The sequence below is a fragment of the Lepidothrix coronata genome, unplaced genomic scaffold, assembly GCF_001604755.1.
Source record: "Lepidothrix coronata isolate B3197 unplaced genomic scaffold, Lepidothrix_coronata-1.0 Scaffold283, whole genome shotgun sequence".
NCBI lineage: Eukaryota > Metazoa > Chordata > Aves > Passeriformes > Pipridae > Lepidothrix > Lepidothrix coronata.
Genome location: NW_016690463.1, coordinates 214561 through 229146, shown reverse-complemented (window position 1 = coordinate 229146; position 14586 = coordinate 214561). Strand labels below are relative to the sequence as shown.

The 14586-nt window shown below is 46.8% G+C and overlaps 3 protein-coding genes across 6 annotated transcripts in view; 2 read left to right on the top strand and 1 right to left on the bottom strand.

Annotated features, from left to right (window-relative positions):
* The window catches only part of NUP54 (nucleoporin 54), a 64395-nt gene extending 53429 nt beyond the window's left edge, over positions 1-10966 (top strand). For 2 of the 4 annotated variants that reach the window (XM_017836731.1, XM_017836735.1), the window contains 2 exons: positions 8355-9460; positions 10840-10966. The gene's annotated coding sequence lies outside the window, so the exon portion shown is untranslated. The remainder of the gene's footprint in view (positions 1-8354; positions 9461-10839) is intronic. The other 2 variants (XM_017836732.1, XM_017836734.1) reach the window with 2 other exon arrangements.
* Positions 3608-8266, bottom strand: JCHAIN (joining chain of multimeric IgA and IgM). Its single transcript, XM_017836745.1, has 4 exons — positions 8057-8266; positions 5877-6012; positions 4998-5078; positions 3608-4784 (listed from the first exon to the last, which is right to left on the bottom strand). The coding sequence occupies exons 1-4, from the start codon at positions 8118-8120 to the stop codon at positions 4583-4585; spliced, it is 483 nt and encodes a 160-aa protein (XP_017692234.1). The 5' UTR covers positions 8121-8266; the 3' UTR covers positions 3608-4582.
* A 68-nt stretch (positions 10967-11034) lies between the features above and the next one.
* Positions 11035-13733, top strand: UTP3 (UTP3, small subunit processome component homolog (S. cerevisiae)). The gene has a single exon (XM_017836729.1). It carries the CDS (start codon positions 12104-12106, stop codon positions 13673-13675), a length of 1572 nt encoding a protein of 523 aa, XP_017692218.1. The 5' UTR covers positions 11035-12103; the 3' UTR covers positions 13676-13733.
* The last annotated feature ends 853 nt before the right edge of the window (positions 13734-14586 follow it).

The following is a 14586-nucleotide window of genomic DNA, read 5'->3' as shown; positions in this document are numbered from 1 at the left end:
CCCTCCGCGGGCAGCGCCCGGCAGCGCTCAGCGAGGGCACCCGGGGAAGGAGCTCTGCTAGAACCCTTTCCCAGCGGGGCAAAGGCCTGAGGGGGGACCTCTGGGATTAAACACAACGCCAACCAAGGGGACTGACCATAGCTGCCTCTGGACGGCTTCCCCAGGGATTTCTCCCTAGCTCTTGTACCTTGTTACTTCAGCACAGCTGATACTTCCACTCTTCCTCCCTTCCCAGCTACTTCAGGGAAGCTGTGTCATCATATATCTGAAATAATCATTATAGAAGTAGTGAGCATCAAAAAGGAAGCCTCAGTTAGGACAAGAAGTTTATTCTAGCTTAATCTTTTCTGAGTTAAACTTTCAACCAACATAATAGAAAGCAGAGCTCTTCATTTGCATAGCTTATACTGTTTTAAGCCAACTGCTTATTTACACTGTAGGAACAGGTTTATATTCCTTTAAACAATTAGTAAATGCTATTAAATAAATTATACGCAATCATTCCTCTTCCATAGCATAGAACCATATAGTGAGTATCAGAAGAACATCAGGACTCAGACATGGCAGTCTGAAAAACATGAACATACTTCTCCTTTTATGTCAGCCAACACTCATCTCACTGAAAGACTTTTTATTATGCTGCTAACAATCTCACAACCACATGTAACCACTTAAGCACATACCTACTAGCAGGTTCACCTGGTTCAAGTGAGTTTGGGCTTTCCTGTACCCATTAGAGCATGAAGAGCACATCCTCCCTTACACACCTACATAGCTGCCAAACACCTGGTCTTAGTCTCAAGGGGAGGGCAAAATGACTGCAAAGGTAAGAGCAGAACTTGTGGGCTGTTACCAACTGCATAGAAGAAAAACAAGCTCTCCATTACCCAAATAAGTAAGTAACCACTTAATATATTTATCTCACTAGATGTTAATTAGCTCCTTCATTGCCATCTGGATCTGTTTAGCCTCTGCTCCCAGGCAGCTCTACTCTAGTCAACATTTCGGCCCAGCCCTAAAACAACACAGCTGAGGAACTCACTTCATCCTGTACATTCACTGGTCAAACCTTACCTCAACACCTTTAAGTCAAAGTTTTATACAACCAAAATACCACTACACAGGAGGTGTTGAGCTTGGTAGTGAGAAAAAATTGTAAGCTTTGAAATAAACTGCTTCAACAGGGAAGTAAGTCACTGACTTCAGTATAACACTTCCAGTAAAAGTGAGGAATAACCACATTATATTAATTACTTATAGCTTTGGTATGGGTGAGGTTGTTTTGTTCCATGGTTTCTTTAAATAAACTCTAAATCATTAATACTTCCAAAGGAGCAATACTATTGCTTTTGTTTCTGCAACAGCTACTAAAAGGGCTAGAGAATTTAACAACTCACTTCAGCCATATACAAACATACTGAAATTAGAAATTATCTTGCTAACCAGTTTTTTTTTAAAGCTCTGCCAACTTTTATATTGCAAACCCACTCTTCCTTAAGCAGCCAGTACACAATCAAACCCTTCTTATAGTAATTACAATAAAAATCAGCTACATAAACTTTTCACAGAATTTTTGCTGAAGGAAACCGCAACGCTAAATAACCATAAAACTTAACATCCGTATCAGAAAGCATTATAAAGTTATTTGTTTAAAAGCAATCTAACTTTCAAGTAGCATCAGAAAAACAAAGCCCACAAATTAAGCAACCAATTAATAGTACAAAACCCAAAACTTACCTTACCACACCCTCACTGCTCCAGCACAGAAGAAAGCAAGGAGTGATAACAGGCCTGGGTTCGAGCTTTTATACCCTGAGCCCGTTGCCCCCTGCACATTGATTGGTCTGATTTCTACCAGCTAATTAGGCCAGGAATATTTAAACTCAGGTCAGATGGGCTTTGGTCCTTCTGTTTAACGGTGGTGGGGTGTGTGGATGTTCCTCGGGGAGGTTGCTTGCTCACTTGAAGGTAAGAAGTGTAAGTTTACTTCTTTATTTTGTTTTATAAGCAAGATAGAAAGCATATTGTATCTTTGTGATGACTAGAGTGGCTTAATTAGTATCCTTAACGATGACATTTGTGAAAAACACTTTTAGCTGTGTTATAGACCAAAAGGCTTTCTTTGTTTTTGTTGTGGTTGTTTGTATCACGGGCAGCTCTTGGCTCTGTTTAGTTCTTGCTGTAGTCAGCCCCCTTCTTTCTATTCAGACAAGAGCTTGAGTTTTCACAGTGTATGGAAGGCTTTCCTTGAACTCATTTAGTGTATTTGATTGCCAGCATTTCATTTAAATAGTGTCAATTCTTGGCCTTCTGTTGCTGTAGGGAGTTTGTCTTTCTGGACTTTATACTTGTAATTTTCTGATTTAGAAGAGGGTTAGTGCTCTTTTCCTTGAAAAAAAAAAAACAGGCAAGTCTTTAACTCCAACAGAAGTACTTATTTCTGGATTGTGACTCATAAATTATTTACAGGCTTGAGGCACAGGAGTTATGTGTTGTTCATCAGAACAGGGAGATGTTACAGTAATGGCTTAAGAAATGCTCAGTCACTTGCAGGTCCTGTCGGAGAAAAACAGTCCTGGCTAGTGGTGCTGATGTCAGGAATCTGGGTGGCACTGGGGATATTCAGCCTCAGCTTTGCTTGCTGTGGCCTTCCTCTGAAGGGAGGAACTTCTTGCAAATCACTTTTTAATGGTCAAAACCACCATCAGTAGTAACCAATCCAGTGTCTAATTCTACCTAACCTAAAAAAATGTTGCAAGTTTTGTTTCAATAAGGGGCAGTGAAGGTGCATGTTGCAATTTAGTTTTAGAGTGAAAAATTTGCTTATATTTATTACTGCACTTGGAGTAAACTCCAGAGGGCAAAGGTTAAGTTCCTCTGGGGGATGAAATGCAGCCTCGTGGTGACCTGCTAACTTGTAATATCACTCTGAGACTGGGGAACACCAGGATTCTGTAGGTGAAAACGTCTTTGAGGAAAATTTTGGTGAGCTTAGTACCTACCCACTGCAATGGGTACAGCTGTGTCAGTACCTGACAGGAGGCTCTTTGCCTCCCCTGATATTTGGTTTTTCTTAACTGGCTTACTTGAGGGGAAAAATCATGTTTTGCAAATGTTCATTTTCCATGAGTGATGTAACCTCAGAATAATTTGTCTCTGTCCTTTTTACCCCTTTGCTCTTTAAAACTTGGCCCCCAGAAAATTGTTTTTTCTTCACGACAGACACCTTATATATGAATGACTGTCTCCTAACTTGCTTTTCTTAAAGGCACTTTTCCAGGGGTGAGGAAGATATATGACCTGTGGGTTGCAATTTCAACAGTAATTTTAAGTGTTGTTTGGATTTTGATATTCTGATCCTGCCCTGACTCACAGGGCCTTGAAGCAGCTCAGTGATGCAGATAACGATAAACCAGTTCAGCCCCAATCTGTCAGGGTTTCTGCAAGTGCATGGAAATATTTCTATTCTGGGATTTTGGGATACTTTGCCTGTAAGCATAAGCAGTTATTTAGGGAGAGTTTGATTCCTTGTGAAGGAGAAAAGAATATGATTATAGACTTGGCTGTGTCTCGTGTCTTCTTATTGAATTGAAATAGAACACACAGTCTGATGCAGACAAAATTTTATTGAATATTTCACTAACAAAGCTACAACTACAGGAATAAGGTCTTTGCTATTTCGTTACTCCAATTCTGAATCCCAAACCAGGGTTCTGCTCTTGCACTTCATGTCCCCCTTCACAGATTTTTTTTTTTTTAAGCTTTAAATGCAAAGCAAGGAAGAAAAGAAACTTGAGCCAGGTTGAGGGTTTTTTTCAATAATTCAAGTGGGAGTAGGGGTGGAAGAAGGCAGCAGTAGCAGTGAAGCAGCATGGGAATTGAACTGCCCAACATCTCCCGGAAGAGTTGGCTTTTCCTGGCACAGCTGAGGTCTTGGCAACTTTGCAAAACACTTCAGGGTAGCGGCATCTTTTGATCTTCTCTGAATCTGTGAGAACTAAAAGCTTGCAGATGTCCAAGTGCTAGAAGGGTCTAGGATCATCAATTGTAAAATAACTTTGAAATGTGAACTCCCGTCCCTAAAATACGGTTGTACAACAGCCTTCTAAGGGTGGCACAAATCCTGCTAACATGATCAAAGGTCTTGCATGAAGGGAGTGCAGAGGTTTGCTTTAGATGGCTCGGGAAGTGCACAGACATTCCTGCTGATGTCTGTGGCAGCTTTGCTCAGGTGGAGACACGCAGGAGACTGTCAAGGACAGGTTCCCCAGAGCTGTAAATCAGTGTGGTTCCCTTGGCTTCAAGGGGATCACTGATGTGTATCTGGTCTATACAGTGATCATGTCTGAGACATGTACTGGAATTGCAGGTATGTGCCAGGGATATGAGAACAGAGCTGATGACAACCAGGAGCTGTTCTTGGGAGATGGCACTAGTCTGATGCTGAAAATACGGAGAGGCAAGCTGGCATTGCTGTAGGGACTGGTATTTGGGACTCTGCCACCCGGGTACTACGGTGCTACACCTGTATCTGGGATGGGAACAGGGAGTGCAGCCAGGCTTCAGCACAGCAGGGGTTCACCTAATCAGCGTAGCAGGATGTCGGTGTCAGAGCTGCTGGGACACGTTTCACCTCCCCTTGGTACAGGAAGGGCACGGGGGAGCTGTAGCACTGCTCTCTGTCGTAGGTGTAGCAGGTCTGGGGTTCATCACAGAAGTTGCCCTGCTGGGCCTGGACGATCCTCCCACCCAGATCAACCTCTACAGGACTGCAGTTTCTGCAGCTGCAAGAGATGGAGAACAGAACAAGTGTGAAGAGTTGTGATGACAACATGCCCTTGGTGAAACCCAAATCTTTCCTGTCGATCTGCAGATGGAGCCAGCGAGTCCTGTAGCCTTTATAGGTGTTATATGGGAACTCCCAGCCTTCAAGCACCTTTTTGAGCTGCTGTGGGTTAAAGTCTTGGGAAATTAAGTTAGTAAATAAAACTACTTACAGTTCAGAGATGCGGTAGACAAACTTGGTTCTCGGTGGGGACAAGGGGTCAGAGATGTTCTCTCGAGCCTTCAGGGGGACTCTGCAAAGGAGGGAGGAGAATCACTCATGGAAATTACTTATTAAACAGGGTCCTCTCTGCTGTGAGCAATTCTAAACTCCCATCTCATTCCTTGGGTTATTTCCATTCTGACCCTCCCCAAGAGGACTGCAGCAACTCCTCTGAGGGCCACTTTCAAGGTGACAGTTTGCTTCTGTTAAACTCTGAGCTGGCAGATGCCTGGGAGATGTGCAGGACATGGACTGGAATGTTTCACTAGTGGCTCTCCTGTTGTGAGCTCTACCAGAGATCCTGCAGTTCTGAGCCTGAACTTGGTCCTTGTTTCCCAGACACACACACTCTTCAGTTAGGTTTGTGGGAGTGGACAGGACCAAGTCCTACTCTTGAACTGAGATCTGTCTCATAGCATTAAACTTTTCTGGTAGTTTAGGCCTTAACTATTTTCCTAGACTTACAGTCTAGGAAAATAGATACTTCCCTTCAGACAGGGAAGTATCCAGTGGCATGGGCCTCATCTGGTTTCAGATTAGATCAGCTGTTGGCATGTTACACTGTACTTCCCCAGCCTATTTTGTGAAGTTACTACTGGACTGCTTAAAACATGGGGATGCTTTTTGTATCTGAAGGGACAAACACCAGAGAGGTTCACGTGAGGTAGAAAAACACTAAACAAAGGGAAGTATTTAGGATACCACAGAAAGCAGCCCATGGGGCAAGTTGTCCCCTTCATCAGTGCCAGGACATGGGAAAGAGTGCACAGAAAAGGGAACACTTCATCACTTGCTCACCACCTCCATGAAGTATTTGTCTGCCACTTACAGGATACGTATGTGTCTCTCCAGGACTTCTTGATCAGGGTCTTCTTTGGAGGGGACGATCTTGGAGGTCATTGTCACACACTGACACTTGTTATTGACCAGCACATACTCCTCATCCTCGGGCTCCAGCGGGTACCCTGCAAGCACAGCACATGCAACCCCGGAGTCAAGGAAAAAAGCTGTGAAAGCTGTTCTAGCAGAAAGCCAAGGGATGAGAATGCCAGGAGGGCACCAATACAGTGCCTGGATTGATTCCAAGGAAGGGCAGGTGGCCCTGATGATGCTTGTGCTTTGCAGGGAAAACTCTAGTCCTGATTTTCTTACCCAAGCTGTTTCTTCTCTCTTTGAGTATGTCTCCCACACTGTCAGCATGCTACATAATATGAAACTCGGTTAAAACAGGCTAAAACATCCCATGTGTCACCCAGAGGCTTTTGGAATGTTCCTGGTGTTGTGCAATGCTGCCTTACTGGGCAAGTAGATGGACTTGCCTGCTCTGCTTGCCCCTTGGTTTAATCATGGAGAGAAAGAAGAAGTAGGCTGAAAACATCTGTGTTAATCATGTCTATAAAGGACTTTGGAGTCACTTGGACTTAAAAGCTTTGGTCCTTCTGGCCCCTATAATATACTGGTCTCATCAGCTCCTATTCCAGGTTTTCTGAGATTGTTACAGGCACTGTATCTGGGACAACGGCACCAAAACTGTGTGAAATGATGCCTCAGAGTGACCCTAGAGTTCACCTGCTGGTTTCAAATGTTGTTTCTGTGGCCTTGGCTGCCTTTGGCAGCAGAACACCTGCTGAGGAAGATTCTCTGTGGAGTTTCTAGCTTGGGAAAAAAATCACTTTGCTTCCTTGCTCTGCAAGCTTCTTCTCTGCCAACTCATCACTCCACGTGAGCGCTTCTCTCTGAAGCAGAAGCTTCCCAGAAAAGCCTCTCTAGTCCCTGGCTCCTTGTCCTGGTCTTTCTTTTGGCTCATGGAAGGTCTCTGGCTTGTCCTTCACACAGCCCTTGCTCTTCTGTCTGTGCTGTATTCCACATAAGGTTGTATGCAGTTTTTTCCAAGCCCTTAATCCAAAGCCAATATTCAAGTCAGATCCTATTGGCTTTGGGGTTGTCCCAAAGCCTTTGGGAGCAGGCTTTAATTCTAAAATTAGTTTAACACGCTGTTTTATGCATATGCAGGGTTTTTTGAATGCGCTCTAAAAATGCTGTCCTGATTTAATTCTTTGTGTAATGCTCTTGGCTTCACTGTAAAAAGTTACTGCAACTCCATTTATTTTTCAAGTAAAATTACAGTGCTCAAAAAATACAATTTTGTCAGCAATATCTCCATGTGCCACCCAATGAAGTCCCTCTGGGGAGAAGGTATTTAAGTAGAAGATTACCTAATGCTGTTTTAAGTGTCTGCAGTTTGGGTTTCCTGTGCTAAGGTGTTCCCTTCCTCCTCAATACTTACGTAGCTGTTTTTTGGACAAAATTTCTCATTTTCCAATATTGGATCATCCTGTGATACACTGTGAAGCCCAAGAGAATTGCCTGGGTGGGCAATAAGATGCCCTTTCCCAAAAGCTGGAGAAAATGCACGGGTGCAGCTGTCCATGCTGTTGGGATGGTTATCCTTGAGCAGTGAGGTAATCCTGCAGACCAGATGCACCATGTGCATGACAATGGCTTCAGACTGTCACACAGAGACCTGAGACCCACACTGAGGATTGTGCTGGGAGCACACTCTGATCTCGGTGCAAATTAAGAGTTCCCAAGAAATTCAGTGGGGTTACGTGACAAAGTACTGTTTAATCAAAAATAACTTGGCTGCAGCCATAGGACAGGATTACCGGGAAGGTTTTGGAAGCCTTTAAGTCTAGCACGAAAGTCTTGCAATGTCCCTAGCACTGCAGAAAAGCAAGCAAGCGCGTTGGCAGTTTGTTGCTTCAGCAACCTGATAAGAAATGGCTAATCATCAAGGTTTAAATTTGCAGCTAGACACCACTTAGTCCTCAAGGTAGCAACTAAACCCACACAGCTCTGGTGCAGAAACACACAGAGGTGTCCAAGCACCACTGAACCATGATTGCTTGAGCAGGCTTAGAGTTTGGACCTTTGACTGTCTGTAGATTACAGAATCTGTAGATTACAGAAAACTTGCCACTGATATTTTAATCCCAGTTTTCCACCTACCTGCCACAAGGATGATCCCCAAGGAGACGGCCAAGGCCACGCACAGCAACCAAGAGTTCTTCATCCTGCCTCCCCTTCTTTTGAAGAATGTGGGTGCAGAGCCTGTCTCTGCCTATAAGGGTGTGTGCAAATGGGTTTCCTAAAATAAACAGCCCGGCTGGCTGCACTGACACGGGAAATGTGGCTTTGGGGACTGAAACCAGGTGTGTGAGTGCACCAAGACCTCTGGCTTTCAGAGGGGAAGGGGGCAGGGGGTTGTGCTTTTATTGAGGTATTTTTTCCTGTTCATCTCTAACAGGCAATGAAGCTGCTTGAGTGCAAGGAGGTGCAAAACCACCCTGGTCCTTAGGGGACATTTTGCCATCAGGACCAGTCTAAAGTAAGAAAGTCCAAGGACCACAGCTCTGGCTCCTAATTGTGAGAAACCAGACTTAAAAGATCATTTAAGTCATACTAAAAAACCACTTCAGGCTTCCAAGTGAGTCCTGTTTGGACCAGCTGTGTGCCAACCTGTATTAAGGGCCTGAGCTGCCCCCAGAGAGCCTGCAGTCAAAGCAGGCAAGATGAGAGGGGAGGGGTGAGAGAGGTAAAGCCAACAGCAGCTCTGGGGCCAAGCTGAGCTCTTCCAGCAGCTCTGCCCATTGCATCCAGGAGTGTATTTCCTTGAGAATGGAAAAGGGACTCCATGGGATTTGTGGTGAGAGGTCCTGAGTCAGGTCCCAACCAAACCCTGAGGTACTGGGCGTGCAGGGTTTTCCTGAAGATACTGGAGAGGACCTGGATTTCTTTTGTCCCAGATTTAGTATCACTTACGGAACTCTGACACACAAATGTTGCAATGTAACCTGCAATGGTGAGAGCTGTCCCTGTAGCATTTGCATGTGTCTAGTGCAGAAAAGGCCACTTGTTAAGGAAAGCCCAGTCTTAGCAAGGGCCTGATTGCTTTTGCCAGGCTTCTCTGAGAGGCTGAAGTCATTAGGCAATGCTGCCAGGCATCCCAGTTCCTGTCACCTTGCAGGCCATCCTCCCTTTTCAGAGGCTGGGTCCCCAACCCCGGGGTTCTTCCAAGCCCCCTGATTCTGTGCCCTGAGCTTTTCCAAGCACAAACATCTCACCCTGCAGCTGCCTGATGCAATGAGCTTTCAGGTTACATCAGCAGTGCCCATGTGCAAGGTGAGTGTGGGAGCTGGGGGGGCAATGATGGGTGACGGCCCAGCTCCTTGCAGGGCATTGGGTTCTGCCATAGCTCTTTACAAACCCTGTTTTCTCATCGTGGATACATCTACAGGAGGGCAGGATTCGAGTTTGCTTCCTCTCCTCCTCCCAGAAGGTATTGCCAACAGTTGTGTGCAGCGCTCTCTGAGGCAGTGGCAAGATGTTCCCTGTGCCCCACTTTTGCAGAAGGTAAATAAACCTGGCTCACCTGGGCTGGTGGGGGTGTCTGTTTAATGCACTATTTGCTTCAGTCACCCTTTTCTGTAACAAAGCATTTTCTTAGAATTATCCAGGAAGGGGGAAAAGCAGGCACCAGGATAAAGCACATGCAAAGGAGGCTGGGTCTGGTCTCCTTTGCCAAAATACACTAATAAAAATATGTCACTGGGAAAATCCAAGGGAAAACCCCACCTGAGTATTTTCTAACCCCAAGGCAGAGACTGAGCAGAACTATGTTCTGTGTTTCTGTTGATTTCAGTGGTTTTCCCTGGCTGCTGGTGTTCAGCATATCTGGATTTCGGTTGCTAAATCTACACGTGTGCGTACAGTCCCTTCGGTCTGGATATGGTGACATGAGGGCTATTTTTAGTCCCCTTCAGCCACCTGCATGTCTCTGGGGTTTCTAGCAAGATTGCAAGCTCTTGAGAGGAAGGTCTGTTTTATGGACTGTTACTTCCATGGACTATCCCCTTTTTAGTGGGTAACATTTTGAATTACCAAAAAATTTATCTGGGCAAGCAGGTGTTTTGGCAAGGGACTGGCAGTCCATCAGTCCAGGCTCCATTTCTGGCTGAGTGAGGAGCTGGACTCCCAACCTCCCTGTGGGGCAGAGGCCAGCAGAGGAATAATTGAGCACTGGAAAAGAAATGGGAGCCAGCCTTGCAGTCTCAGTCTCCTTTCACTTGTCCTGTGCCTCCAGCTGGGTCTTGACAGGCTGAACTAGGATTTTCCAGGTAAGAAGCTGGGCAAGTACCTGGATGAAGTGAGGCAGAATAGTTGTCTGTGTGTGTCCTTGCTGTGACGGGTGAGGAGGATGACACCAGGGCACGGGGTCTCTCCAGATAACTCGCCATCCACAGTCTGTCCTATGCTTCCCTTCACTCCTCCTTTCTCACTGGGATGCCAAGAAAATGGTGGATTTAAACAGACCCCGTAGCATTCCCTGATAATTGTGTTGATAGCAATGATTCCATTGATGCTCACAGCAGACTGCTTTGGCTTGAGCAGCTTCTGGTAACTGCCTGAACTAACTCATGCTGGAGGACATATCCAGCTTCTCCAGAAGTGGGTGGTGTTTTCAGCAAGTCTTGGACAGAGTTCAAATACCTGTACACTGTTTTCTGCTCTTGGAAATAAACTTTGGGTTGAGAGACAATGTGTCAATGCCATTAAAATCCATGAGAGTCCAAGTGCAAGTTAGTCTTTTGTTAAGGCTCTGAATTTTGAAAGGCCATATTTGAAACAAAATAAGGTCAGTTAGAGGGTAATATCAGGGCCAGGGAAATGAGGGAGTCCTGGATTTTGCTAAGTCACACCTGCAAAAGTTATCTGGAATTTTAACCTTGCAGGAATTGGCTGCAGCTGTCTCTGGTTGGATTCACACAGAAACCCAGCAGGATTGAGCAGCCAGATGACAAAGCCTGATCACCAGGGACAGCTACATTTAGTGGCCAACCGGTATCAAGTGAGAAGTTCCCCCGAGGAGTGGCTAACAAATTAAATGATACCAAACCCAACTTATACTTGTTGCTCTTTCTTCTTCAGGGAGGTGATGGCTGAAAACCAGCAGGGACAGGTTTGGAAAAGGCAGCTGAGGGAAAACCTGCCTTTGTGCAAGAAAGTGTTGACCCAGAGGTAACCGTGTGGAAAGGAGGAGCATATCAAAGTTACAAATGAGACCTGTCTGCCATCAGATCGACCAGAATCCAAATGAATCACCTAAAAGTGAGTCAAGTTTTGCACACCATTCTGTTAATTTGAACATTTGCTTGACATTTTTTTTTTCCATGGAGAGGTGGACAGGAGCATTTATTATAAATATAACTGCACCTGTTCTGTGGTGAGAAAAAAAGCACCTGCACTTCCTGAACACAGAACTGCTATTGCTGGGACGTGGGGGGTGCTTAATTTATCAGGTTCTGGGTTTCTGAGCTCGGAATACACTAATGTGATTCCGGCTGCTCTTCTGGAAGGGCTGCCTGTAGTTTTCCAAAGCAGACTGTTTCCATGTGGCTGAGTAATAACATGATTTTTCCCTTGGGAAAGCTGGGAGGCTGGGCTGGGTGCTCTGAGAGGGATGACAGGTACACACAAACACAGGATGAGAATTCAAAGGCGGATAAGTAGAGATTGCCTTAAAAACCCTCCCGATGTGGGGTCCTCGGGTGTCGAAAAATCAGAATTGCTCCTTGTCTGGGACGCATGGATCTATTTGCATACAAGGATGGGTCCAAGGAGTGCAGAGGTGGATTCAGGTGTCAGGTGTACTTTCCATGTGTTTTTTTTTCCCCTCGTGCAAGATGACCACAAAGACAGCAACGGTACGGGGCTGTGCTTTTAGGGGAAGAAAAAACCCCGAGGAGGAAAAAAAAAAAAGGCTATTTTCCCCCCTCTTTTTCCATGTGGCATCACTGATTGCGGAGAGCTGCCACGGCCGGAACCCCCTCCCCGGGGGCTGCGGGAGGTATCACCATCTCATGGTGGGCGTTGGGCCGATCCCGCTCGGGACCAGGAACGGGAAGGGGCCGGGCTGAGCTGCCGGGCGGAGCAGCGGAAGGAGAGCGGTGGAAGCGGAAGGGGCGGTGTGGAGGAGCCGGAGGAGCCGCGGGAGCCATGCGGACCCGGCGCGGCACCGTCCTGCGGCCGCCGGCACAGTCCCCCGAGCACGACCATGGGCTGGACGAGGCGCCCGGCGGCAGCGCCGGCCCCGAGGAGCTGGCGGACGACGTGGAGCAGTTCCACGAGGCGCAGTTCCGAGCCGTGATGGCAGCCCTGGACAGCGGCGAGGAGGCCGGGGACAGCGGCGACGAGGAGGAGGAGGAGGAGGAGGTGCTGGGGCTGCAGCTGCCCGAGGAGGACAGCGAGGAGGAAGAAGAGGAGGAGGAGGAGAAGCAGGGGCTGGATCTCTTCGTGGACCACAGCGCAGAGGAGGATGAGGATGGAGACGCAGAGGAAGATGAGGATGGGAAAGGTGAGGAGGAGGAAAATGAGGTTGAGGATGAAGATGGGGACCTGTCCATGGAAAGCGACTTGGAGGAGAAGCGACCGGACACCAAGCTCCCCCACGAGCTCTCCTGGGGCCAGCGGAAGCAGCTGTACTATGACACGGACTACGGGAGTGATGCCCAGGCCAAGGGCAAGCGGAGCCAGCAGGAGATCGATGCCGAGGAGGAGGAAGAGGAGCAGGAGGCTCAGGTGATCCAGAGGCGGTTAGTGCAGGACTTGGGGGAGGATGACTACGGGCTGGATATGATTCAGGGCTACCTGGCTGAGCAGCGCAAAACCCACGATAGCACGGGGCAGAAGATTGACAAGAATCTGCAGGCCCTCTCCAAGAAGGAGCAGCTGAAGCTGCTGAAGCAGGAGTCCCCTGAGCTCCTGCAGCTGATGGAGGACTTGGAAGTGAAGCTTATGGAAATCAAGGATGAGCTGCTCCCACTGCTGCAGATGGTCAAAGACGGCACTATCCCCCAAGGGAAGGGCAGTCGCTATTTGCAGACCAAGTATCATCTGTACCTGAACTACTGTGCTAATATCAGCTTCTATCTGGTTTTGAAGTCCAAGAGGGTGCCAGTTCATAGTCACCCCATCATCGAACGGCTGGTGGCTTACAGAAATATCATCAATGACCTTGCTGTCATAGACCAGAAGTTATCCCCACAGGTCCGTGTGCTTCTGAGGAGCTACTATGACAAGAAGGAAAAGAGGTTACAGAAGGAAAACAAGTTTGCAGTGTTTCTCACCATGGATGGCAAGAAAAACAAATCAAAACAGGCCTCTGCACTTGCTAATGGCCAGGCTGCTGCTGCTGCTTCTGAGTCGTCAGGTGAGTCGGAGCTGGATGAGGAGGCTGCCCTAAAATACTACAAGATGATGGAGGAGAAGCTGGCACTCAAGAGGAAGAGACCTGGAGATGAAGACGTGCTTGGAGAAGAAGCAGTGTCGGAAGCAGAGGATCCCAGTAAGAAGAGGGGGGTGACCTACCAGATGATCAAGAACAAAGGCCTCACGCCCAAAAGGAGGAAGATTGATCGCAACCCCAGGGTGAAGCATCGGGAGAAGTTCCGTCGTGCCAAGATCCGCCGCAAGGGGCAGGTGCGGGAGGTGCGCAGGGAGCTGCACAGATACGCCGGGGAGCTGTCCGGCATCCGCGCCGGCGTCAAGAAGAGCAGGAAGCTCAAGTGACACTCACTTTTCTATAAGAGCTGCCAGTAGCAGTCCTGAATCCAATAAAAGTTTTGTAAAGGATGTTGTGAATTTTATTCTTAAGGAAGTTGGGGGTGGGGTGGTACTTGGGTTTTTTTTTTTTTCAGAAGGTGCTATCTCCAAGTGGCACAGGGCACTTTGCACACTTGCCCATGTGTTAAGGTATTTTCCTCTGTTGTGGTGCTGTCATGTTTCCATAAACAGGGAACCTTGAGAGGTTGCAAGCGAGGTGTCAAGCAAAGGGAGTGAAATGGGCCATGTGAGATTGGTAGGGAGATGGGATGGGATAGATGGATCTCCTGAGGGTGGCTTGAGAAGGGGGCACAGCAGCTCTCACTGTCTTGTCCTTTTTGCTGTTGTGTTCTGGTCCATCCTGTTCCTGTGTTGAGCTGCAGAAGGAGAGATGTGGTTATGGTATTTAATTATTTTAATTAACTCTTTTGTTAGTTCTTAAATGTACAAGCACTACTTTTAGGTTGTCTTACATTACTTAATCCCATGTGGTCTAAAATAGTGTTTCCCCTCCTGAGTGCAGTGAGAAGCCAAGCAAGGACTTGTCTATCTCCTACCTATCTGTCTGTGATAACACATTAAGTTCACCTATGATAAATGCTAACAGTTGTTTGCTGCTACAGGACTATGTAGCACTGCTGCAGGACAAGTGGGTAAGGTGTGATGTCTTCAGCTGCCAAGTAAACTTTCAGGATGTTTGGAATAATTCCATGCCTTCTAGTGGGTAAATGCATTTTAACCCCATGTCAAGTTCTTGCCAGGAGCTGACTGTGAGTGGCCATTTCCAGCCCAGGCTGTAAAGGAGGACAAAGTGATTAATTTTTCTAAGGTTTAACAAAAATTGTCTCAGGCAACACCTGTACTTGGTCTGGAACAGG